General features: G+C 50.3%; 8 protein-coding genes; 4 read left to right on the forward strand and 4 right to left on the reverse strand.

Annotated features, from left to right (window-relative positions):
* Positions 1-1,631: 1,631 nt before the first annotated feature.
* GSBLH_T00003276001 (uncharacterized protein) lies at positions 1,632-2,898 on the forward strand (the record flags this gene model as incomplete). The annotated part of the gene is made up of 5 exons (XM_013041985.1): positions 1,632-1,735; positions 1,767-1,844; positions 1,877-2,315; positions 2,347-2,431; positions 2,462-2,898. 5 exons carry the CDS (start codon positions 1,632-1,634, stop codon positions 2,896-2,898), a joined length of 1,143 nt encoding a protein of 380 aa, XP_012897439.1.
* A 385-nt stretch (positions 2,899-3,283) lies between these two features.
* GSBLH_T00003277001 (uncharacterized protein) lies at positions 3,284-5,199 on the forward strand (the record flags this gene model as incomplete). Its single annotated transcript, XM_013041986.1, has 4 exons — positions 3,284-3,424; positions 3,456-3,572; positions 3,601-3,746; positions 3,972-5,199. 4 exons carry the CDS (start codon positions 3,284-3,286, stop codon positions 5,197-5,199), a joined length of 1,632 nt encoding a protein of 543 aa, XP_012897440.1.
* Positions 5,200-6,872: 1,673 nt separating this feature from the next.
* On the reverse strand, positions 6,873-8,442 carry GSBLH_T00006616001 (uncharacterized protein; the record flags this gene model as incomplete). The annotated part of the gene is made up of 7 exons (XM_013041987.1): positions 6,873-7,333; positions 7,364-7,552; positions 7,582-7,667; positions 7,696-7,865; positions 7,901-8,105; positions 8,137-8,312; positions 8,344-8,442. 7 exons carry the CDS (start codon positions 8,440-8,442, stop codon positions 6,873-6,875), a joined length of 1,386 nt encoding a protein of 461 aa, XP_012897441.1.
* A 138-nt stretch (positions 8,443-8,580) lies between these two features.
* Positions 8,581-10,049, forward strand: GSBLH_T00003278001 (uncharacterized protein; the record flags this gene model as incomplete). Its single annotated transcript, XM_013041988.1, has 9 exons — positions 8,581-8,650; positions 8,686-8,786; positions 8,816-9,023; positions 9,056-9,287; positions 9,321-9,442; positions 9,477-9,532; positions 9,566-9,681; positions 9,713-9,797; positions 9,831-10,049. The coding sequence occupies 9 exons, from the start codon at positions 8,581-8,583 to the stop codon at positions 10,047-10,049; spliced, it is 1,209 nt and encodes a 402-aa protein (XP_012897442.1).
* A 322-nt stretch (positions 10,050-10,371) lies between these two features.
* Positions 10,372-11,613, reverse strand: GSBLH_T00003279001 (uncharacterized protein; the record flags this gene model as incomplete). XM_013041989.1 has 8 exons in its annotated part: positions 11,541-11,613; positions 11,397-11,511; positions 11,279-11,362; positions 11,112-11,244; positions 10,895-11,082; positions 10,718-10,864; positions 10,626-10,686; positions 10,372-10,595 (listed from the first exon to the last, which is right to left on the reverse strand). Exons 1-8 carry the CDS (start codon positions 11,591-11,593, stop codon positions 10,372-10,374), a joined length of 1,005 nt encoding a protein of 334 aa, XP_012897443.1. The 5' UTR covers positions 11,594-11,613.
* Positions 11,614-12,186: 573 nt separating this feature from the next.
* On the reverse strand, positions 12,187-13,168 carry GSBLH_T00003280001 (uncharacterized protein; the record flags this gene model as incomplete). Its single annotated transcript, XM_013041990.1, has 5 exons — positions 12,187-12,444; positions 12,477-12,694; positions 12,729-12,924; positions 12,954-13,040; positions 13,073-13,168. The coding sequence occupies 5 exons, from the start codon at positions 13,166-13,168 to the stop codon at positions 12,187-12,189; spliced, it is 855 nt and encodes a 284-aa protein (XP_012897444.1).
* A 39-nt stretch (positions 13,169-13,207) lies between these two features.
* Positions 13,208-15,133, reverse strand: GSBLH_T00003281001 (Prolyl-tRNA synthetase; the record flags this gene model as incomplete). XM_013041991.1 has 10 exons in its annotated part: positions 13,208-13,549; positions 13,579-13,821; positions 13,853-14,037; positions 14,068-14,341; positions 14,372-14,496; positions 14,525-14,687; positions 14,720-14,786; positions 14,819-14,913; positions 14,948-14,991; positions 15,025-15,133. 10 exons carry the CDS (start codon positions 15,131-15,133, stop codon positions 13,214-13,216), a joined length of 1,641 nt encoding a protein of 546 aa, XP_012897445.1. The 3' UTR covers positions 13,208-13,213.
* Positions 15,134-15,861: 728 nt separating this feature from the next.
* Positions 15,862-16,405, forward strand: GSBLH_T00006617001 (uncharacterized protein; the record flags this gene model as incomplete). The annotated part of the gene is made up of 2 exons (XM_013041992.1): positions 15,862-15,987; positions 16,022-16,405. 2 exons carry the CDS (start codon positions 15,862-15,864, stop codon positions 16,403-16,405), a joined length of 510 nt encoding a protein of 169 aa, XP_012897446.1.
* Positions 16,406-18,269: the final 1,864 nt, after the last annotated feature.

Here is an 18,269-nt window from a genome sequence, read left to right on the forward strand (position 1 = left end):
GTGTTCCGAGATACGTTTTTCTTTATCTTAGGCAAGAGACAAAGCAAACTCAACTTTCTTAACAAATGGGCGGGAGTCTATGTGCAGCTCACCGAACGGCAGCTGCGCATTTATCAGAGTCTGGCGGACGTGGAGGCGGAGAATACGGTGCAGAGAATTAATTTGCATGCGCTTATGGTAGGGATGGAGGGAAATGATGATGATGTGAGTAGTGTGTGAGCACGATCTTGAAAAAGAGCTATAAGAATGAGATGATGTACTATGTTAAATTATTTGAGAACGATATTCTGAATCATCGTGTGATCGAAGATGCACCGTTCAAGTATCGAAGGGATTTGGCGAGTAGGGGGATTGAAAGGAGGTTGAGTGCAGGTTTGATGGTGTTGAAGGTCGGGAGCAAGGAAGAGTTGTACGTACAGATGTTCGCTTATCAATTGAACCTACGCTTGAAGGCTATCCAGAATATAGAGAGAGCCCCCTTATAATTTTATGTTCCATCTCTTCTGTTTGTGGTTCCAAACGATACTGTTTCCAATCGAAAATAGAATTCGTTGACTGTTTGGCAGAATTCGGGGCTTTTTCCCCCTTTCATTCTCACTTTTCCCTTCATGAATAAGTCGGAGACACCAGAACCTAAAGATTTGGAGAAGAATACAAACAAGAGCGAGGTAGGAGATGATATTCCCTGTCCGTACTGGTTGGAGTTGATTCCTTATTGCTTTACTTTCGTCTTTCTGTCATATATTTCCTATAAATACCTCGATCCTGTCCCAGTAGTATGGAAATTTCCCATATTTGCCAAAGTCTTAGCCTGCTTCTGTGTAATACACTGGTGTTTCATTCTTGGTGAGCGGTGGTACTATTTTGGAAGTGCTGGGTTCTATGAAATCTATTGGTACTGCAATATGGCAATGCTGCTCACCAGTGTTGGTATTATTTTGGGTCTTCCCAGTTTAATCGGCCAGTGCATGTGCTTAACGCTTTTCCCCCATATTTCGTTTTGGGTTGATATTCTGCTCACACCATGTATGAAGCGGTCGCCCATTGGTTCAGCTGGATGGATGTTTGAGAAGAGTACCCCGTGGCATGAACGTGTTTCCTCACTTCATCATTTCTGGTACTTTCCCTGCATTTTTATCCTGTTCTATAAACAGGATCCAATTCCGATAAGTAGTTATTGGATGTCACTCGTTCAATTCGTCATTATGAACTTTTTCTCCCGATTGATGAGTCCGAAGTCTTGCGTGGACAAGAGCGGGAAATTAAGAGAGTTGAACATCTGCGTGTCTTGGGTTTGTCCTGATTTTATTGCTAATATTCCTCCTTACAAGTGGTCAGCGGGTAATCCTTACATTGTTCATTTACTGATTGCTACGCTTTTCTATAACGTCCCTATCAATTTCCTAGCGTACGCTATTGTTTTTGGAGTTCAAAAGCTCGTTAATTTGATATAAACTTGGCTGGATATGATTAGAATTAGAATTAGAATTTAGAATTGGTCTTATCATTTATATTATTATTATTATTATTATTATTATTATTATTAATTATAATAATAGAAGAGTTATTAGTTTGTTCTTTGTTTGCACATACTTTTTTCCCTTTTTGGGTTCTTTTTAGGTAATTCTGCAATGTCGAAGAAGGTCCCTTTATCTGTAATTCAGAAGTTGCAGAACAATCCCACTCTTGTGAGAAACATTTGCATCCTGGCTCACGTCGATCACGGGAAGACAACGTAGAGTACTCAAGGGTTTCACCATTTCTAGACTCGCTGATGGTCTGATCAGCTCGAATGGGATTATCTCCACTCGACTCGCCGGAGAAGTGCGATACATGGACAGTCTGTACGTGTCTTCCATCGATATGTGATTTGTAGGGAAGAAGAACAGAACCGAGGCATTACTATGAAGGCAAGCTCCATCTCCCTCTTTTTCGAAGATGAAAAGGTGATAACGGACGAGGGCACTGGGGAGAAATCGAAGAAGCAGGTCCCCTACTTAATCAACCTGGTGGATTCCCCTGGCCACATCGATTTCAGCTCCGACGTCTCCGCCGCAGTGCGTCTCTGCGACGGCTGTTTAGTGGTGGTGGACGCCATCGAGGGCGTATGCACCCAAACATTGACGGTTCTGCAACAAGCGTTCCAGGAAGGCGTGCGTCCGATCCTCATCATCAACAAAATCGACCGTCTGTGCGTGCACCTGAAGCAAAGCCCGATGGCGGCCTACCTCCACATTCGCAACATCATCGAGAAGGTAAACGCGACGATCAGCAGTCTCTACACCGCCGAAGTGATCCGCAACACCTCCACCACCGTCCCTTTCTCTCTCTCTCCCTCACGCCCAGTCCTACGTCATCGACAGCGAGAAAGAAGAGCAGCTTTTCGTCTCTCCCCTCACCAACACCGTTCTCTTCGCCAGCGCCGTCCACGGTTTCCACGTTTCCACTTCTTCACCCGCAGGCTGGTGCTTCTCGCTCCGCCAATTCGCCGACCTCTACGCGCCGGTGCTGGGCATCAACAAGGCCAAACTGGCCAAGTACATGTGGGGCGATTTCGTCTACAACGCCAAGACCAAGAGCGTTTCCGCCTGGACTCCCGCCAGCAAAGAACCCCCGATTTTCGTCAAGATGGTCCTCTCCACCATCTGGCGCGTCTACAAAAGCGTCTACAAGCGCAACGACGAGGCTTTGCAGGCTATTTTGGACTCCCTTCAGGTCTCGCTTTCCCCGCGGGAATGGAAGATCGCAGACCCCGCGGTTCTCGTCAAAACCATCATGGAACGCTGGCTCCCTCTCTACCGCGCCGTTCTCAGTTTCCACGTTTCTACGATTGTGAGGGATAGAGGCGGTGGTGCGGGTGCTTCCGTCGCCTGTCGACGCGCAGAAAACGCGCTTTGAATGCATCTGGGAGCCGATCACGCAGAAACGCCGTACGAACCGCGGGAAATTCGTGTTTGTTTAGTGCGCGACAATCCGGAACAGTGTTCCGAACTGGCGGCGTTCCGGGCGGGGTTTGAGGAGTGTCGGCGCGCGGGTCCGCTGATGGTGTACATCTGCAAACTGTTCACGATGCGGGGAATCGACATCCAGGGCGGCGAGGCGATTGACCGCGGGAAAGACTACGAAATCGCGCTGTGCCGATCGTTCAGCGGAACCATCACGCGGACGTCTCCGCTGTTCGTGATTCCCGCGAATATGGAGTAGGCGTTTCGTGAGGGTGAAACGTAGAAACAATTCCCTCCAGCCGCAGCGAATCGCGGGGCCGATTCAGTTGTTTGTGCTGATGGGTCGGGAGATAACCGCGGTGGAGGAGGTTCCCGCGGGGAACGTGTTCGGCATACTGGGTCTGGAGGGGTCGGTAATGAAAATGGGGACATTGAGCGACACCCCGACATGTCCATCGCTGTCATCACTTCGTCTGGCGGTGCGTCTTCTCGATTTGTCTGACCGTGTAGAGCGATCCGATCGTGCAGATCGCGGTGGAGACGGAGCGCGCGAGCGACATGCCGCGGTTATTGTCGCAGCTGGCGATTCTGAACGCGAACGACAGCAGCATCCGCGTGTTCGAAATGGTAGAAATGGGGGTACATCACGACGCAGAAAACGGGGGAGCACATCATCAGCGCGGTGGGCGAGCTGCAGCTGGAAGTGATCATTAACGACCTTCGGAAGCGGCTGCCGGATCTGAATCTGGTGGTTTCTCCGCCGATTATCAACATTCGCGAAGCCTGCGCGCTGCTGCCCGCGTTGGAGGAGGGAGGAGAGCTTCGTTTGCCGCCCTCCGCGTCGATTCAGAGCCGGTTCTGGATGAAGGTAGGGTTTGGATGATGGCGGCAAGGCGAAGATGCGCGTGCTGCCGCTGCCGACGGCGCTGTGCGAGCTGCTGTACCGCGCGAGCAAGCAGCCGGCGATCTATCAGAACATCGTGAACGGCGAGAAACCGACCGGGTAGGCGACGGATGTGAATGAAGATGCAGCGAAACGAGGCTCTTCGTCGAGCAGTTCGCGGAGGCGTTCCGCGGGGATGCGCTGCTGCGGCCGTTCGCGGAGCACGTGGTGGCGTTCGGTCCGAAACCGATCGACACGAACGTGCTGGCGGTGGATCCGAGCATCGATTGCCCCGAAGCGTTCCTGTTCGGCTCGCAGTTTAGGAAATATTGCCGGGCTTTCGAAGAGACGGAGAAGGAAAAGGCCGAGTCGCGCGACGAAGAAAAAAGCGCGGCAGCCCAGGAGAATGGATTGATGAATGAATCAATGAATGAATCGAATCAATCGAATCAATCGAATCAATCGAATCAATCGAATCAATCGAATCAATCGAATCAATCGAATCAATCGAATCAATCGAATCAATCGAATGAATCATCAATTGAATCATCGAATCAATCAGTGAATGGACCCACGACTCCCGAGGAGGAGGAGGGCTGGCTGGAGGGCGTGGCGCTCACCCAAACCCTGCTGCGCCAATTCCACATGAGTTTGGTGAACGGATTCAAGCTGGCCTGCGAGGCCGGTCCGCTCTGCAGCGAGCCGCTCTGGGGCGTTCTCTTCATTCTCGAGGACTTCGCCCTCCTTCCTCCCCGCGATTCCAAGGACTCCAAGAATGGGGAAACTGGAGAAACCGAGGAGGGAGCGACGGAGCTCGCCAAGGCCCGGGAGACGCGTCTGCGCGTGTCGGAAGCGCGGGATCGCATCGCGCAGCTGTCGAGCGGCGTGGTGATGTCGCAGACGCGCTCGCTGTGCCACCAGGCGTTCCAGCAAGCGTCGGCGCGCATCGCGGAGCCGATGTACCGGTGCATTCTGCAGTGCAACAGCCAGCATCTGGGGAAACTGTACTCGGTGATCAACCAGAGACGCGGGGAAGTCGAGAGCGAAGACATCTGGGAAGGCACCGATATCTTTACTATCACGTGCTCGTTGCCTGTGACGGAGAGTCTCGGATTGGCCAATCATTTGCGAGAACAGACGTCGGGAGCGGTGAATCAGCCGCAACTGCAATTTTCGCATTGGCAAATTTTGGATGAGGACCCGTTCTCGAAGCCGGTGACCGAGGAGGAGATTGAGGAATGGGGAGAGAAGTTTGGAACGAGGAACCGGGCGAAGGAGATCATCGATGGGATTCGAAAGCGAAAGGGAATGCAGACCGATGAGAAGATTGTCGAGAATGCGGAGAAGCAGACAACCATGAAGAGCAAGTGACTTGTTTGTTGGAAAATTGAAAAGAGAGGGTTGGAATGGGATTGTTCATGGGATGTTTGCATACAATTGGGTAAAGATGATCCTGATTGTGCGAATCCGTGAGAGCAAGCATTTGATCCAAGATTCGATCGCAAAATCCTTGTGAATAGCGTGTTTTTCCCCTCAGTTCCACGTTTCCCTATTCATGACATGACTCAAAAACTAATCCCTAGATGGAACAGCTAGATCCATCTGTACTACAAAACATTGCAAAATTCTTAAGTCTGGGTAATAATAATGTGCGTGTGTCAGTGTTAGGAGAACTGTTCTATTCCTTTGAACCAATATGCAGAAAAACAAGGGAAGCGGTCAGCGAAGTATTCGAAGAGATACTGAGTGACAATTAGCTCTGCAGACAGATGCAAATTCTCTCGCTGACGGATTATTCCAACATGACGGATGCTGAATTTATATCGCTAATGAGGTTGTGTGTTTCGTGGCGATTCGCATGTAGACGATGTTGCAATATAGCCTTTCTTGTCGTTTGTAATTCAAAAAACATGATAGCATGTAACCAAGAGTGATCTTGTCATGAACGTGTGATTTCCTAGTTTATGGGAAGTGAATATCTACTGCCCTAAGTTGCAGGTCCTGGTCATTTGTGGCAGGTAGTCCTAATGATTTTCATACTCATTTCAAGTCCTATTTATTCCAACGAATTTGGTGATGAGGTGGTTGCTCGTTTAGCAGGAATCGACGGTTCCATTCCTCCTTTTTTTCAAGACAAACCCATCGGTTCATGTCTCTCCAAGTCTTCTCATGTAGTGAATATCTGCCATATTTTCTGTTCCGCTCGTATTGTTTATCTCGTAAGAGCCTTCAATCTCCGCGACTCTTCAGTCGCAATCCGAACATGGTCCTTGCTTCGCTATGTTCTGAGTAATCGCGCGATGAACTCTTAATGTCAGATATGGACGCAATTCGCTCCGCTCTTTCCGTTTTAAGCCTCGACCACATTGTAATCTGCGCATTCTATGCGATTTGCCGCGTGTATGGATTCCCCGTGACATTTCACAGTCTGCTGAGTGTGTATTCGTCCTATTTGGAGCCTTTTCAGTCGGTTCGATCGTTTATTGAGTGGGTGGATGTGAATCGACTCTGGTTCGAAGTTGATCTGTCGGCGGTGCTGAAAGTGGCGTCGGAGGAACGGCAGACGATGATCGAGTTGTACAATAGTTTTTTTGTGCCTCTTGTGTATCCTGTGGTGGAGTTTTTGCGCCAATCAATACATACTCACGAGGAAGGGATGAAATGAGGGGATATCAGTGCAAAGATGTACTATGCTGTGTTTGTTTGATAATGGAATGGAATGGATATGAAGAGAGGAGGTAGGATTGTATTTTGCTTGTATGTTTCGTTATTGGATAAAAGGAGCCATTCAAGAATTGATTGTAGACTCTTGAAGCTCCATTTCAGTTTTTTCTTCGAAGCCATTCTAAGAGGAGATGCAAAATATGCCTTTCAAAGCTTCCTTTTCTATATTTATCGCACCAAACTTACTCCCATTCCAAGAATCCCTTCCACTCCCACTCTCCAACTTCCCTTTGTGAACAAACACCCCAATGATAAAAATGATTAAAACGGTATAAAAAGACCTTCCCCTGCTTGTTCCCGATCGCCAAATACTCTACTCCTCACTCCTCTTCCCCGTTTCCACGATTGTCTCCGCTCATCGCCACCGTCGTCACGCCTCCCAAGTTTTCCCGCTTTGTTGGCCAGTTCGTGAACACGCTCCGCGTCCCCAGATGCACCGCGCGGATCTGCGTCTGCTTCTCTCGGCTCGCGTACACCAGCAGCGAGTTGTCGTTGTTGATCGCCACGCTCGAAACCGCGGTTACCAAATTCTTCACTGCCTTCAACGCCACGATTTCCCGCGAATTCTCCGCTCCCGCCTTCGTCGTCCGCTCCGTGGGCGTTTCATACACGCTCAGCACGCCCGTAGCGTCCCTAGAAATCACCCGATCCCCGCGGAACCACCCAATCGCCATGAAATTTCCGTTCACACACAGCACAATCCCGCCAAACAAGTCCTTATCGCGGTACACGTGCCGTACCGTGCATGTCGTCACGTCGAATTCGAAGATCATACTGTCCTCTACGCCTCATCCCCGCGGTTCTCTCGCACTTGTTAAGATATAACAGGTTTCTCGATCGTAGAAACTGGCGTCGCACACCGGCGAAGCCAATTGGCGCACCGTTTCGCAGCGGCGACTCCGCAGATCCACGCGGAACAAAGATCCCTCGTTACCGATCAGAAGCACGTGCACGCCGTCCGGCGAAACGCACATTTTCCCGTGCTTCAGCTCCTGGTACCCTGGGATGAGGCGAAAACCGCGGGAGTACCGGGGACGTTGAAGATCCGCGAGAATTTGTCGCGCTCGATGTCGTAGTAGATCAGAAACTCGCGGTTTTTGGAGCTTAGGAGGAGTCTGGGTGGGAGAACCGCGGGAATCGTACGTGTTTCGGCTGGTCCAATCAGCTTGATGGACGAGGAAGTTGTCGAAGTGGAGCATTTTGATGCATGTCGGCGCGCCGGATTGGAGCGAGTAGAGATGCACGAAGTTCGAGGCGTTGTAGACGAGGAAAAGGGGTTCCGAACGGTGGAAACTCACCGAGCGGATCGCTTCCTGAGGAATGTTAAAAATAGTGGGGATTTTTGTACTTTTTTGCGCTTCAGCCGCTCGGAACCATTGTCTTCACGCAGAGCGAACTCGGCCAGCTTCTGGATCTCTAAGTGGGTACTGGGGAGAGCGCGAGAAGCCCCGATGAAGCGTTTGGTGGTGCGGAGAAGCGTCTCAACGTCATCGTTCGCATCCACTTTGGGAGAAAGTTCAAACAGAGACTCCACTTCACTGGGAAGAGCGAGTCTGTGTATCAGATAACGATCCATCGTTTTACTTTGCTTGCAAACGCTTGGTATACTCGGTTCCACTAATCTTCTTTTCTTCATAATCGTTTCGCATTCTCTTTCTCTTTCCCTGTGCACTAATGTCAATTTCAATTTCGTCGTCGTCAGAATCGTGCCATAAGGGAACACGCTCCTTTGGCTTATCTTCTTTCGGTGTTGTTTGCTTCTATACAATCACTTCTTTCCAAATCAGATACAGGAATCGAGACCTCCTCCAAATCACCAAACAGGAGATCTGTGAATTGCTTTTCCTCGGCGGTGATCTCTTTGTTGATTTCTGATGGTTTTTCCTGCATCAAGATGGCTAGAAAGAGAGATAAGGGCACATGCAAAATCTCCCCGATTATTGCAATTTCCAAATTCTGAGTAGTTTTCACTTTCCAACAATCTATTGATTCGGGTTCTAATTTCTCACTCGCATTTTATAAATAGATATGCAAGCAACAACCGTATTCAAAGTGGCGAAGACACTCTCTTGTCATTGCTGGAACAAGGATCGGACACGTTGGGTCTACTTCATATCTTTCTTATTTTCGTAGAAGTCGCTCTTGCGACTCGAAATGATAATACGATACAAATCTACACGAATTGCACGTCTTCCAAGTTCGAAGATTGGAAATTAATTCACACATTAACGGGGGTACTCGATTTTGTAATGTATCTCTGTAGCACGACTTGCCGATTACTGCTTTGGACTGGGATCCGAATTATAACCGCATTTTATCTTGCTCCGAAGATTGCAATGCGTATGTGTGGAACTTGGAGGACGGAAAGTGGATGCCTACTCTGGTATTGTTGAAAATCAAGCGAGCGGCTCTCTGCTGCAAGTGGTCACCGGATGGGAAAGCGTTTGCTGTCGGTTCCAGCGAGCGCAAGTGTATGCCGATTCGTTTGCTTTTTTAGCAATAGTGCGCATCTGCACTTTCAACACTTACGAGAATTTGTGGGTGAATCCAAGCGGACTGCACGCGAAGCTAGAGAAAGAAACGGAGGAATCGGGAACGGAAACGCCCACCATATCGAATAAAGCGAAGGGCAGCATCTTCTGCGTTTGTTGGGATCGCACAGGCCAGCTGTTATGCCGTGGCTCGTTGGACGGTTCGATGAGCATTGTGAGCACGTACTACGATCCCACACAGCCGTATGCATGCAGGAGTGACGGGATCATGCGTAGGATTCAAGACTGTCCGTTCGATATCACTTCGAAGGATCTGTTTGGATATGTTTTCGGAGACAAGTGCGACGTCGTGGAGGCGATTGCGGTGAATCTATCCAACACAGCGATCGCTTACGCAGGTATCCAGCATCCTTCGCAGCGCATTGAATGTAGATCGAAGCAGCAACGTGTATGTTCTGGAATTCACAGGCCACATGATGAGCAAGCGAGTAGCCAATCAGAAGGGAGTGCGTGATGAATAGACGATTTCCTGCCCATGCCTGCCATTCACAAGTCTTCTGTTCGTTCGGGACGATGTAATGGTGGCCGGAGGATTCGATTCCGATCTCCACGTGCTCGCAAAGCAAGCAGGCGAATGGTAAGTGCGTGGAGAGCGGAGTGAAGCAAAGGAAGTATGTGGGTGTCGCGGATTTGAGCGCTTCGGACGCGAGCGGATCGTCGCGCATGTCGAGCTCGTTCCAAGAGCGAATTCGAGTAGAATTCGATTCGATTCGGAATGGTCAATAGATGCTCCAATCGAACACGAATCGCGGTTCGTTGCGGAACTCCACGAGCATGGATCAGGGAAGCACAAGTTCAGGTCCGCATCGCAATATGATTTTGGAAATCCGGGAGAAGTCGCGAGAATCGAATCAGCAGAAAGTGAAGGAGATTTCAACGTGTGGATTGGACGGTCGAATTGTGATTTGGAACATGGACTTGATTCTAACCAAAATGAATGTGTGATTCCTTGTTGAGTTTCAACAAATGTGAGGATATGAGTGTTCAAACTCCTTTTCCTTTTGTTCTATATGATGAAAAGATAGTCTCCAATTGATTCTGGAAGCAAATTCAAACCCACAATTAATCTACACTCGATTCCTAATAATCTTTCACATAAGACTACACCACTCCCCTTCTTTCTTTTCCAACAAACACTCCAATAATACATCTCCGTATCCAACCCCTCGTCCTTCTTCCAATTCTTCGATATATGCATGTTCTTCTTCCCGTCCTTCACGCGCACCTCGCTCAGCTTCAGTCCTCTCTGCAGCTTTTTCGATATCAACTACCCATTTACCTCCCTTCCCTCGCTACCCACTTCGTACACTTCGTTCGCCTTTCCCTCCAGCGTCGAATTGTGGTACACGTGCTCCGTCGACACCACTCGCCCCTTCTGCGGTTTCGCCGTTTCCCCGTTTCTCTGCGGACCCAAATAATAGCCCGACGTGTTGGCGCTCTGCACGGGCGTTTCCTCCACTTCTGCCGCCGCTTTTCGCTTCGGCTGCTCCACTACGGATCACTCCCAGATTCTGCCGTGACCGCGTCGCTCGTCGACCACCACTCTTCTCCCCGCGAAATCGAACGAGATCGCGATTGGCTGCTACGAATCACCAAGAACCGCGGGAATCCACCTGCGATCGCTGCTGGTACACCATTTTGTAGGCGTCTCCCGCGGTTTTCTTGCCGGTCCAGCGGTCATTGAGGTCGAAATAATCCTGCTGATCGTCGAACACTTGCGAGCGCGCCGTGTTCTCGCGGTCGTATTGGAGGAGCCGGTTCTACTTGGAATGGAGATAACCGCGGGGAACCTTGTTTTCGATGGCTTTGCGAAGCGATTCGTCGGTTTGCGCGTTGTGTGTGGATCGGTAATGTTTGCTGAATGCGCCGCAGTAGGTGCAGACTTCGAGTTCTTCCTCGGTGCAGATGATATTTCCGCATTCTGTGCAGTTGAAGAGCACGGGGTGGATGGTGCCCATGCAATGACATTTCGGCTTGGCTGGGAATGAAGAGCGCAGTGAACGGTACGGATCACATCTGATTGGGTGGCAGAGGAGAATGCGGCGGGGGGAGCAGAGGGATCGAGCTTCTTGGGAGGTGGAGAGGGCTTTGTCTGGGACGCGGCTTTCTTTGGAGGTTCTGTTGGGGTCTTTGGCTTGGGCTGTAGGGTGAAAAAATAGATAACGAAGTGATACAGATTGCTTTTCCTTGTTGGGAGGGGGACTTTGCGAATCCTTCTTTGGATTGACTGCCGTCGTCCGTTCCTCTTCTGCAACGTACTATGAAATCACAAATTTTCAAGTTATTTCTCACTTGGCCTCGTGATTTGAGGATTTCGGTAGCAATGTTGTTTGCAACAGTATCGTTACCGATAATGTCTTTTAGGACCGCTCGAATATCGTTTACATCCTGAAAAGACAGAATATAGCTGCCTCATCAAAACCTAACAATCCTTACTTTGTCATATCATCCACGTTCTCAGGACCCACAATGTCCGAGAGTTCGAGCATCAACATTTGACGGATCGCCATGACGATGATTAAGTGAACAAACACATCAAATCACATAGTCACAAACATCCCACGTCCCTTCCCAATGATGATAGCACATCGGAATCAACGCCTCCGTAAACATCAATTCCCTCGGCGCCATCAACTTCTTCATCGTTTCCTCCGCTTCATTCATCACTTCTTCGCACTGCCGACCCACTTCCAATCGCCTCTGCACGCTTTCTCCCACGATCCCCATCGCTTCCTACACTCGAGTTTCCACGTTTCCCCCACAGTCAGCGCGAAGATGCACCGATACGTCTGCACTTCCGCGGTTATCGACTTCCTTTTCGCGAGAACCGCCTCCAGATTCGCGTTGAGTTCCCGCGCGATCGGAAGCAACATGCGCTCAATCATCGCATCCCCCATCCGCGAAACGCCTATCCTTGAGTTTCTACGTTTCCACGAACAGACGAGAACGCCGAAGACGCTGGGAATCGTGGAATTCGGCGTGTGGAGAACGCGATTCAGCGTGACCAACACTTGATTCTGCAGTTTGGGGTACGTTACACTGTATCTAGTTCCCCAGTTTCCACGATTTACGTACTGGCGAATCAGCTCGGCGAGGACGATGGCGGCACGTGCGCGTAACTCCCAGTGGTCTTCCGCGGGGGAGAAGGTGAGCGTTTTTCCGAGAGCGCAGGTGAGAATGCAGGGAACGAGGATGTGGAGCTGAGTGGAAAAGGAGAAACAAGGGAAACGTAGCTGACGATGTGGAGATGGCGGTTGAGGAGCAGACTGTGGATGAGCTGGATGATGTACCGGAGGTAGGCGACCATGCGGACGGGCTTCTGCTGTATGATCTTTTGCGTCTGTTGAGGAGAGAGAAAGAAAAATAAAGTACGGTGGATTGCACCCAATCGACGAGATACGGGCAGATTTGGTTGAGACCTTCGTCGGTTTGGAGCTGGTGGAACACCTCCGTGTTCTCCTCCTCCGAGCTGTAGAGACGGCTCTTGATCTTCTTGAGGTAGAGCTCGCATTCGAAGGAGAGAGAATGGATGGATTGGCTCAGAAGCTGGACATCGGGAGAGTCATCGGAGTCGTCGTCGTCTTCTCCCACTAGGAAGTAGATGCATCCCAGAAGAATTCGTACTCTCTTTCCGATATTGGATTTGATTGCCTTCCACGACGAACCAATTGACTTTAAACGAGGTTTCCATGGGAAGCTCCGGAACTTCAGATTCGATGATGTGATTCACGGAGACGATTTTGGAATCATTCGATTTGTCAGATAGCAGCATGAACGACCTTTGCATCTCGGACCTTCGATTTTTATATCCCAATATTTTCTAGATCGCATTGATCCTCCTTTCCATACATCAAAATTATAAATATACAGCATCTTTTCGATATCGCCAGCTGTGAGCTTGGTTCGTCTGCAATGTTCCATATACATTTTTGCTTCCTACAAATCGGCAATTCATGGCAAGAACCGACCTGCAGGATGAACTGTATCTCCTTCTGCAGAATCAGCTCCAGTCGCTTCCTCGCCTTGATGGAGAGATTCTTCTCAGCGTAGGCCTCGGTATTCATGAACTTCGCTGCCGACCAAAGGTATTTAACAAACAAGCGCCATGCTTAGTACGATCTTCCCCACAACGCGAACGCCGTCGCCTTCTCTCCGCAGCAGAAGCACTTCGCGTCCTCGGGCAGATGCTCCTGGTTGAAGGGCAGACACAGCGTCTTCGCCGACCCGCTCAGCGCGGGCGCCTCGCCGGCGGCCTTCTTCTCCTTCGTGTCGGGCGCCGTCCTCCGCTTGACCTCCTCCTCGCACTCGATGCGCTCGCACCAGGGCGCCAGCACCATGTTTCCGTCGAGCGCGGCCTGGAACTCCGCCCACGTGCTCACCGCGCGGATGTGCGAATCGCGCTCGCGCCGCGCCTTCTCCAGCAGCGCCGCCTGGATCGTCTCCAGCTACCCTTCACGCCTCTCCGCGGCTCTACGGCCTCCCTCGCCTCCTCCTCGATCTTCTCCCACGCCACCGTGCGCTTCCCCGCGGGAGTCAGGTCGTCGCGGCGCGCGAAGACGACCTGCTGCGCGTCTAAATCGCGCGGACCCAGCTCGATGCGCAGCGGCACGCCCTTCTGCTCCCAGTCGGCGAACTTCCAGCCGGGGTTGTAGTTCTCGCGGGAATCCACCTCCACGCGCAGCCCCGCCGCGCGCAGCCGCTCGCCGAGGTCACGTGCCTAGGTGAGAGGGAGGCCGCGGGGATCCTACGGCGCGGCGGAGACGGTCGACGTCGGCCTCGGAGGTCTTGGAGTTGTGGAAATAGACGATGACCGCCTGGATGGGCGCCACGCGCGGAGGCAGCACTAAACCGCGGTCGTCGCCGTGCACCATGATCAAAACCCCGATCGAGCGCGTCGTCAGGCCCCAGCTGTTCTGCCAGACCAGCTTCCGCTCTAGAGGTCAGTCCCGCGGGGAGCGGCCACCGCCAGAGTCGGTCTCGTAGGAAATGCCGAACATCCGAGAGAAGTTCTGGCCGAGGCAGTGCGACGTGGCGGCCTGGACGGCGCGGCCGTTAGCGGGGATGAAGGCCTCGACGGTGGTCGTGTAGAGGCCGCCCGCGAACTTCTCCTTCTCCGATTTGCGGCCTTTAATCACGGGCACCGCCAGCAGCTCTTCGTACACGCGCGCGTAGTAGTCCAGGATCTCCAGCACCTCCTTCTCCGCCTCCTCCTTCGTCGCGAACGCGCTGTGGCCCTCCTACGCGTCGGAGGGATCCCACGGTTTTACCTGCCAGAGGAACTCGCGCGTGCGGATGAACGGCGTGGGGTGCTTGAACTCCCAGCGCACGACGTTCGTCCACTGGTTCAGACGCAGGGGCAGGTCGCGGTGGCCGCGGATCCAGCGAGCATACGCTTGTGAGCGGGGAAACGGGGAAACTACCTGGATACATGATGGTCTCCGAGGTGGGGCGAATCGCGACCGGCTCTTGCAGCTCTGAGGAACCGCTGCGCGTCACCCACGCCACTTCGGGGGCGAAGCCTTCCACGTGCTCCTTCTCCTTCTCGAGAGCACCACGAGAGACGAACATGGGGAAGTAGGCGTTCTGATTGTGAGTCGCCTTGAACAGAAAGCTACCTTCACACCGCTGGCCTTGATCTTGGCGTCCAGGAACTCTTGGATACGCTCCCAAATGTTGTAAGCCCTGAATGTGAGTCTTGTGGCGAAAGGGGCTACAGAGGTCGCAAGATGTAGCATCCAGAAACATCGTAGTAGTCGATCAGCTCGGAAGCAACGATGACCTGCGAATACCACTCAGAGAAATTCTCCATCTAAATCAATCACAAATTCGCATCTGAAACGAACCTTCTTGTAGGAAATGCTCAAACCTGTCTCCTTCTTCTTCTGGTCTACGAAATGAGGAAGGCACCATTAAAACACACTTTTTCTATAAGGGTGAGGGAGGAAACCAATAAAGAGTACGTGGACATGACGAGAACGGAAAGAAAGCGAAAATAAAGTGAGGAGTAGGGAAAACCGTTTCAAAACCATCGTTTCAAAATTGGCAGTGGACCGTTTTCTGAAGTGCAAAATGCATCATTTAGCTCAGAATACCCGCTGCAACTCCGTAAAGACTCTCTACCTTTCTCGCAACTACTAAGAATCGACAGGAATGGGTGGATACATAGTAGAGTTTTGTTCATTTTACACGATGTCGCATGTTGATAGAGGCTACGAACTAAAAATCCTATTTCTATGATAGCGCAGCTTTCGGGCGTTTTGGCTGTCTATGCTGTAGCAAGGAGAGCGTATTTGCATCATTCGTTGTCGTATGGAGGCGCGATGACTGCCTTCTTCGTGGGAAGTATCCATACACTTGCAGGATGGAGATATGCCGTCCTGCTGATATTTTTCTTCCTCACAAGGTTTGCATTTGTGTTGTTCTTATAACTCAGTACAAAACTCACCAAACTTTGGTCAAATATAAAGAAACAAAAGGAAGATAAGTATACCTACGGGGGCGAGAGAGAGGCTAAGCAAGTCATTGCAAACAGTTTGGTCCCGACGCTTATCTGTTCGTATATTCTATTCTCTCGCTTGGGGCTAATTCAAATTTCTGCAGAAAGACTGCGTTTTCTGGAAGGTAGGTGTGTGTGTGCTATTTGTAACGTTTGGGTGCGTTGTTTCTTCCCACAGTGGCTTCCTATTACTGTGAATGCTGCGCAGACACTTGGGGAAGTGAGGTGGGTATCGTTTCTTCAACTCCCTATCTCCTTTTAATGCCGTGGAAGCCTGTTCCTGCAGGCACCAATGGAGGAATCAGCATTTTGGGTCTTTTCGCGGCGATTCTAGCAGGCTTCTCCATGACCATTCTGTACTTCTTTCTTCAGCTTCCTTCCTCCATGGTAGCTTTTTTCTTCTCTGCTTCGTTCTGATTAGATGTCTCTGAGCGAGATTCTTGCCATGTGTCTGTTCTCCAGCATCCTTGGAACGTTCGTTGATTCTTTTTTGGGAAGTATTTTGGAAGAATCCTGGTGGTGCTCCAGCAAGAAGCGCGTTCTGTCAAGCTTCTCGAGCAAGGATAGCTGTTGTCGTGTCGCTTTAAAGGACGGAAAGCGAGTGGCTGGACATGTTCCTGATCATTGTGGGTTGGTGTGTGGACACGCGGTTTGCAGCGGGAATGAGGTCAACTTGCTGAGTTCGTCGATCATCTCGCTCTGTGTGTTCTTTTACAAGGGTTCTATAGTTTGGGGTTTCGCTGTTTGTGAAATACACGATTGTTTTATCGGTTCATTTCTCAATCATGAGGAAGCGGTCGTCTAGTTGTAATGCAAGAATAGCATTGTTATTGTTGATTACACGCGTTTTGACGTATATATGTGGCATTGTTGGAATCTGTATGCTTTTCATTAAAAACAAGAGAATCGAAATGATCCAATCGTACATTATATAGGAGAAGCGTACTTTGTAGATATAATGAGAGAATTAGAGAATGGGAGAGAGAAGGCGTGGCTCAGCTTGAAAATGTTACATTTCAGATATCGTATAGAAACATATCAAAAGAATATGATTTGGTAACGGAAGGCTTTGGAGAATACTATCCTTTTCGTGATAGCTGTGACAAAATGTCGGATCCGGGGTGTCTAGCAAGCACGGTGTGCTATTATTCTGCTTCTGTACCGATTTTGTATGATCAAGACAGTGTGGTTTTGATTTCCTCTGTTGACGGCTCTCCCGTTTTTAACGCAACGGTTCATTTCCAAGATACGATTTACCTCAACAAGAAGGAAATCAGCTGTAGTGGCGGCAACACGTTTCAATTCCTATTTCTGTTTCAGTTCCAGGGATGTCTGCACGAATGCGTGCTCTCAACACTACGGCGAGTGGGATACGTCGAACAACCATTGCAAGATTCATATGTACCTTTCTTCGATCAATCTCCGCATTTATTACGACAACAACACGGAGTCCTTCCAACCGGACGACCCTCCGTACATCTCTCCGACCCTTTTCACCTAGACACGCGTCATGGCTGCCATCGAACTCCAATTTTGGCTGCGAGCCCTTCTCCTCCGCCTCCTCTAACCTCTACTACTACCGTGACGCTTCGCCCTGGCCGCCATTCTCCTACTCCCCGACGCCGTCGCCCCATCTCTCCGTCTCCATCCGCCATTACCAAGATCCCTTCATCGTTGCTGCTTCCATCACCAACGGATGCAGCGCAGCCACCGAATCCGCAGCCAGCTGCTTCGGACGCTCCATCGAGGAAGATCGGCTCATCGCTCTCGTTCTCATCGCCATCGGCGTCGTGGGGCTCACCGCGGGAATCACGGTGCGTCTGGAGGTGTGGGATGAGGGGTAGATGGTCTGTGTGGAGCGGAGGCTACGTCGGAATCTGCGCCGTGTTCCGTCGTGGATGTTCCCGTTTTCGTTTTCGATGGCGATGGAGGGCAGTGTGGAGTGTGGGGATGTAGAGAATGAGTGAGGAGTAGGGAATGACGAGGCGGAGGAGCTGAAGGGGCGGAAAGGGAGAGCGAACGACATGTCGAGCGAATGGAGGAAGGAAACGACGGATAACCTGGAAACGGGAGGATCGATGATGAATCTGCTGGAAGACGCGCCGATGATCACGATGGAGCTCAACGAGTCGGAATCCATTTTGAGTAGCAGCAACTACAATTTGCGTCCAGAGTTCGAAGGGGATGCGACGGGAATCTGAGTGAATAGTTTGTACTATGGCTTGTTTGTTTTTTAATTGGAGGAAAGTAAATAGAGAAGAAAAAGGAGCAATCAACAAATGAATGCTTTTCTATCATATATATATAGCCAATTGGTATGTACTGTGTCTTATTTTAATTGAAAGAAAGTAAATAGAGAAGAAAAAGGAGCAATCAACAAATGAATGCTTTTCTATTCTATCATATATATTTAGCCAGATAAATTGTACTATGTCTTGTACTTTTAATTGGAAACAAACAGAACAAAAAGAAACAACCAAAACAAAAGAATGCTTTTACTGCGACTTGTCCTGCTTGAACTTCGAGTACAGACCAGCCGTGTCTTCGCCGTAATCGATCGTGGCCACCGCATAGACCGTCGCTGCGCCCAGAAGAACCAGGATGATCACCACCACCAAGATGATGTTCCGATCCACGATCTGATTCTCAGTGAGCACCGATTCTAAAAT

Source organism: Blastocystis hominis (genome assembly GCF_000151665.1).
Source record: "Blastocystis hominis, Singapore isolate B (sub-type 7) whole genome shotgun sequence assembly, scaffold_3".
NCBI lineage: Eukaryota > Bigyra > Opalinata > Blastocystidae > Blastocystis > Blastocystis hominis.